General features: G+C 41.6%; 1 protein-coding gene across 1 annotated transcript; it reads left to right on the top strand.

Moving 5' to 3' along the window:
* The first annotated feature begins 2,649 nt into the window (after positions 1-2,649).
* On the top strand, positions 2,650-6,027 carry LOC135541062 (heterogeneous nuclear ribonucleoprotein A1-like). Its single transcript, XM_064967193.1, is given in 7 exon segments — positions 2,650-2,658; positions 4,861-4,959; positions 5,044-5,190; positions 5,352-5,487; positions 5,490-5,552; positions 5,768-5,845; positions 5,967-6,027. Coding segments are annotated over 7 exon segments (582 nt in total). The 3' UTR covers positions 6,017-6,027.
* The last annotated feature ends 894 nt before the right edge of the window (positions 6,028-6,921 follow it).

Genomic DNA, 6,921 nt, shown 5'->3' with positions numbered 1-6,921 from the left:
TGTTGGATAGCCAAAGCCAGCTAGCTAACATAGCATTCCTCTCTGTTTGAGCCGGGTGTTTGAGTGTCCTAAACTAGCAAGCTGCATTTGACACTAACTAAGTAAGTGAAAGTGAAAAAATAAATACTACGAAATATAGCTAACTCTCGTCCCTCTCGTCCCTCTCTTCTCCTTAATTTTGGGAGAAATTACTTTGTTCAAAACTATTTAGCTATTGTCTTTTTCTCTCTTTGAGTCAAGTACTCACCACATTTTATGCACTACAGTGCTAGCTAGCTGTAGCTTATGCTTTCATTACTAGATTCATTCTCTGATCTTTTGATTGGGTGAACAACATGTCAGTTTATGCTGCAAAAGCTCTGATAGATTGGAGGATGTCATCTGAAAGTTGTCATAATTACTGTGTAAGTCTAAGAAGGGAGTGAAAACCATGAGCCTCCTAGGTTTTTTATTGAAGTCAATGTACCCAGTGGAGGACATATGCTAGCTGTCCTCCGGCTACACCATGGTGCTACCCAACAGAATTCTGCTGAGGCTATTGTAGACCTTCCTTGTAAAACGGTGTTTTAATAAATTATTTGGTGATAACTTGAATGCACCTGGAGAGGAATATTTATTTTGCATCCTCCTGATTCCTGCTTACAAGAAAATATTAAAGCAGGAAGCACCAGGACTCGGTCTATAAAAAAGATGAGTCCACCACATCACTCACTAGCTTTATCAATAAGTGCATTGAGGATGTCATTCCCACAGTGAACAGCCAATATTCGCACTGAGCTAAAGGGTAGAGCTTCCGCTTTCAAGGTGCAGAACACTAACCCGAAAGCTTATAAGAAATCCTGCTATGCCCTCCGACGAACCATCAAACAGGCAAAGAGTCAATACAGGGCTAAGATTGAATCGTACTACACCGGCTCCGAAGCTCATCTTATGTGGCAGGGCTACAAAGGGAAGCACAGCCGCGCGAGCTGCCCAGTGACACGAGCCTACCAGATGAGCTAAATCACTTCTATGCTCGCTTCGAGGCAAGCAACACTGAGCATCAGCTGTTCCGAACGACTGTGTGATCACGCTCTCCGTAGCTGACGTGAGTAAGACCTTTAAACAGGTCAACATTCACAAGGCTGCTGGGCCAGACGGATTACCAGGACGTGTGTTCCGGGCAAGTGCTGACCAACTGGCAGGTGTCTTCACTGACATTTTCAACATGTCCCTGATTGAGTCTGTAATACCAACATGTTTCAAGCAGACCAGCATAGTCCCTGTGCCCAAGAACACGAAGACAACCTGCCTAAGTGACTACAGACCCGTAGCACTCACGTCCGTAGCCATGAAGGGCTTTGAAAGGCTGGTAATGGCTCACATAAACACCATTATCCCAGAAACCCTAGACCCACTCCAATTTGCATACTGCCCAAACAGACCCACAGATGATGCAATCTTTATTGCACTCCACACTGCCCTTTCCCACCTGGACAAAAGGAACACCTATGTGAGAATGCTATTCGTTGACTACAGCTCAGCGTTCAACACCATAGTACCCTCAAAGCTCATCACTAAGCTAAGGAAACTGGGACTAAACACCTTCCTCTGCCACTCTATCCTGGACGTCTTGATGGGTCGCCCCCAGGTGGTGAGGGTAATTAGCAACACATCTGCCACGCTGATCCTCAACACCGGAGCCCCTCATGGGTGCGTGCTCAGTCCCCTCCTGTACTCACTGTTCACCCACGACCGCATGGCCAGGCACGACTCCAACACCATCAGACACAGCAGTGGTAGGCCTGATCACCGACAACTACGAGACAGCCTATAGGGAGGAGTTCAAAGACCTGGCCGGGTGGTGCCAGAATAACAACCTATACCTCAACGTAACCAAGACTGAGATGATTGTGGACTATAGGAAAAGGAGGACCGAGCACGCCCCCATTCTCATCGACAGGGTTGTAGTGGAGCAGGTTGAGAGCTTCAAGTTCCTTGTTGTCCACATCACCAACAAACTAGAATGGTCCGAACACACCGAGACAGTCGTGAAGAGGGCACAACACAGCCTATTCCCCTCAGGAAACTAAAAATATTTGGCATTGGTCCTCAGATCCTCAAAAGGTTCTACAGCTGCAACATCGAGAGCATCCTGACTGGTTGCATCACTGCCTGGTACGGCAACTGCTTGGCCTCCGACCGCAAGGCACTACAGAGGGTAATGCGTACAGCCCAGTACATCACTGGGGCTAAGCTGCCTGCCATCCAGGACCTCTACACCAGGCGGTGTCAGAGGAAGGCCCTAAAAATTGTCAAAGACCCCAACCACCCCAGTCATAGACTGTTCTCTCTACTACCACAAGGCAAGCGGTACCCGGAATGCCAAGTCTCGGACAAAAAGGCTTCTCAACAGTTTTTACCCCCAAGCCATAAGACTCCTGAACAGGTAATCAAATGACTACCCGGACTATTTGCATTGTGTGCCACCCCAACCCCTTTTTTACACTGCCGCTACTCTCTGTTTGTCATATATGCATAGTCACTTTAACTATACATTCATGTACACACTACTTCAATTAGCCCGACAAACCAGTGCCCCTGCACATTGGCTAACCAGGCTATCTGCTAACCAGGCTATCGGCTAACCAGGCTATCAGCATTTCCATCATGAAAAATGTCCTGTAATGTGTTCTGTATTCTATTGATGTAATCTATTATGTGTTACGTATTTTAAATGCGTGTTTTGCAAATATTAATAACGTAAATTCTGCATTCCTTCAGTTTTATCTGTGAGCAAGAATAAATAAACTAATAATGCTGCTCTGGTGCGCATTATAGACTATTTAATTCCCTTCATCTTAGCATCGGTATCATCAACAATCATGCATGTCAGTTGAGTGCACACAGCATAACAGAAAATAAAATATTTGGGAATATAATTTACAGAACATACATGCTGGAACTGGAACTGAGAGTCATGGTGAAGGGCTACTTAATTATAGACAGCAACCTTATTGGAGGGCGATGCCAATAAACCTTAACGCAGCAAAGCATCTCCAAACAAACTGCCATTATTGCAGTGGTATTACATAATGAAAAAATAGAATATTGTCACATGAATAAAACTTGCTGATGGACAAACTTAACACATACTATTCAGAATAATCAACCACACACCAAGCATGTCTTCAAGACATCATGGACACAAAATGGTTGCTCACACAAGCAAAGTATAAGAGTGTTGTACTCCAGTCTAGTAGGTGGCGGTAATGCAACATTTATTGGATGCCAACCGCCGTTAAACCTCATCGAAGAAGATCACTCGGTTGTTGATTCCTATCACGCACACAGCAATGCTGTTGTCGTTCTAGCTTTGCACGAGTTCTGCAGAGGGTCTTTTACTCAGTTATAAAGAATTCTTATCACTTTACAAGGTCCCTGTAACACCTAAAGATTTTGCAATTGTTTTAGATGCCATTCCCTCAGGTGTTGCTATGTTATTCAGGAACATGTCAAGACCTGACCCTCAGAGCCTACCTTCTGTTGACCCTGTTGACTCATCAGTAGGAAAGATTTGTTTCTCTTTTGGTCCATTCAACAACAGAGCGATACAATCCTTGTTTCAGCAGGATGTTGTATCTATACCTTATGTCATGCATTATTGGAATGGATTTATTGATAATGTCTGTTGGAAAAAAGTTTGGATGTTGCCACACACATACCTACTTGTTAACAAAATTAAGGAAGTTTCCTTTAAAATTATTCATAAATATTACCCTGCCAACCACTATATGAAGAAGTTTAAGGAAAACATCAACTCAAATTGCTCCTTTTGTAATGATCACCCAGAAACAATTGTGCATCTTTTTTGGCATTGTATGCATGTAAGAAAACTGTGGCAAGACATCAGTAGGTTTATAATTGAACACATTTATGAAGATTTTACACTATTGTGGAGAGATGTACTGTTTGGATTCTTTACATACAATAGAAATAAGCGGAATCATTTTCATGTAATTCATTTCATTATTCTTTTGGCCAAATTTCATATACACAAATGTAAATTTACAAACAGAAAACCACATTTTCCTACCCTACAAAAAGAAATTTAACTGTATTTCAAGACGGTTAAATGCTCTACTAACAAAAAAGCTGTTAGAATTGTAAGTATATGCATGTCCCTTAAGGTCCTTGTGTAATTGTAATGTGATATTGTACCCCCTAGCTCGATTGTCTATTGTTTGTAATATAATATATGTATGCTTAGTTTGTTTTTCTGAACCATCATGTGCTTTATGTATTATGAAGAGAGCGTTTGTTTTGTAAGGTCTACCTGAACATGACCGCAGGCCATGTAGAATTTCTTCACAGTTGCAACGAATACATTTTTTAATGGGGCATACATCAGTTGTTGGGGCATAATCAAATATTTTTGGGGTGTACAGTTAAGGCAGTTGCCATTAGCTAGTAGGCTGACCTAGAAGTACTAACGTTAGTCGATCATTGACTGTATGATACTTCTGGACTACAAAGGGTGAAAATAGATTGTTAAACATATGTGAGGTTGGCTCTGTCAAGTTGATGCTAGCAAGATTGGTTGGCGAACTAACTAGCTAGCGCTCTTGTGAGAACTTCTTAGGCTTGTGTCGCTGACTTTAAAGAGCTAACTAATATTTTCGTTACATGCATTTTAACGGTACAGTAGACCATTTCTGGCGGTTGTAGTAACATATAGCTATATTGAAGATGTGCTATCTATAGCCATTACCGGCAAGTGGAGACCTGGCCTGACATGGTTAGTAGCTAATTATGCCCATTTGCTTCTAACACATTTTGTTTCCCTGCTATTATTAATTTCAGTATCCCCGTGATCCGGAGCAGCTCCGCAAGCTCTTCATTGGTGGGCTGAGTTTCGAGACCACCGACGAGAGTTTGCGGAACTATTTTGAACGATGGGGATCCCTCTCAGATTGTGTGGTGAGTATACATTTTTCATAATATTAGGGTCTTTTGGCTTTCCCAATTGTATCAGCAAATGAACAGTGCCAATTAATTCCTCAGGTGATGAAAGATCCAGTCACAAAGAGATCAATGGGCTTTGGCTTTGTCACATACAGCTCAGTGGAGGAAGTTGATTCATCAATGGAGGCTCGTCCTCACAAGGTTGACGGCAGACAAGTGGAGCCCAAGAGAGCGGTGTCCAGAGAGGTAAGCTATGTCTGATGTGACGACAACACATAGAAACCATCTGTTTTCATATATGTTGGGGTGGTGCTGGTGATTTAATATGAAGTTGAACAGTGGTGAAATTTCCTTTTTGAGGATCTTCTGATTCTTTGAAGTGATTGAATGTAATGTGTGTTGGACAGGATTCCTCTAGGCCAGGTGCTCACACAATGGTGAAGAAGATCTTTGTGGGTGGAATCAAGGAGGACACAGAGGAGCAACATCTCAGGGACTACTTTAATCAATTTGGCAAGATTGAAGTCATCGACATCATGACAGATAGAAGAAGAGGGGATTTGCCTTTGTTACATTTGATGATCACGATTCAGTCGATAGGATTGTCAGTAAGTCAACACCATTGGTACAGAAAAGCTGCTGTTGTGTGTTATTTTATTCATTTTTATTCTAACCTTTATTTAAATATGCAAGTCAGTTAAGAACAAATTATTTACAATGACTGCTTACTTGGGCCAAACCCCAACGGTTTTTAGATTCTTCTTTTTTCCCCAGTTCAAGTAATTTACTGATATGTTTAACAATCTATTTTCTCCCTTTGTAGTCCAGAAGTATCATACAGTCAATGATCACAACTGTGAAGTGAGGAAGGCTTTGTCAAAGGAAGAAATTAACCGATCAGGTAGGAATTAGAGAAGCTACAGACCAAAGTTATTTTGCTAACTCCTTGCTTCTCAGCAACAACTGAAGCTTTAAATGTGACTTTGAGAAAGTGACTGACCTGTTTGATGCCTGTCTTTCAGGGCCAAGAGTTGGACACTTTGGCAGAGGTTACGGATATGGAGGTATATAATGATGGGGGGGATCGATACAGTTACATATCAAAAAAACCCATTTGGGACCATATTATAGTGCTACTTTGTCTCCAAGTATTGATTTGTAAAAATAAGTGTGTGTGTATACAGTACCAGTCAAAAGTTTGGACACACCTACTCATTCCAGGGTTTTTCTTTATTTGTACTATTTTCTACATTGCAGAATAATAGTGAAGACAACTTTGAAATAACACACATGGAATCGTGTAGTAACCAAAACGTGTTAAACAAATCTAAATATATTTGAGTCTTATCAAAGTAGCCACCCTTTGCCTTGATGATAGCTTTGTACACTCTTGGCATTCTCTTAACCAGCTTCATGAGGTAGTAACCTGGAATGCATTTCAATTAACAAGTGTGCCTTGTTAAAAGTTCATTTGTGGAATTTCTTTCCTTAATGCATTTGAGCCAATCAGTTGTGTTGTGACAAGGTAGGGGTGGTATACAGAAGATAAGCCTATTTGGTAAAAGACCAATTCCATATTATGGCAAGAACAGCTCAAATAAGCAAAGAGAAACGACAGTCCATCATTATCTCAAGACACGGTCAGTCATTCTGGAAAATTTCCAGAACTTTGAAAATTTCTCAAAGTGCAGTCTCCTAAACCATTAAGTGCTCTGATGTTGCTGGCTCTCATGAGGACCGCCACAGGAATGGAAGACCCAGAGTTACCTCTGCTGCAGAGGATAAATGCATTAGTGTTAACTGCACCTCAGCTTGCAGCCCAAGTAAATGCTTAAGAGTTCAAGTAACAGACACATCTTAACATCAGCTGTTCAGTGGAGACTGCGTGAATCAGGCCTTTATGGTCGAATTGCTGCAAAGAAACTATTACTAAAGGACACCAATAATAATAAGAGCCAAGAAAGATGAGCAATAGAC

Source organism: Oncorhynchus masou, chromosome 6 (assembly GCF_036934945.1).
Source record: "Oncorhynchus masou masou isolate Uvic2021 chromosome 6, UVic_Omas_1.1, whole genome shotgun sequence".
NCBI lineage: Eukaryota > Metazoa > Chordata > Actinopteri > Salmoniformes > Salmonidae > Oncorhynchus > Oncorhynchus masou.
Note: the sequence above shows the minus strand (reverse complement) of the source record. Positions and strands in the feature narration are given on the sequence as shown.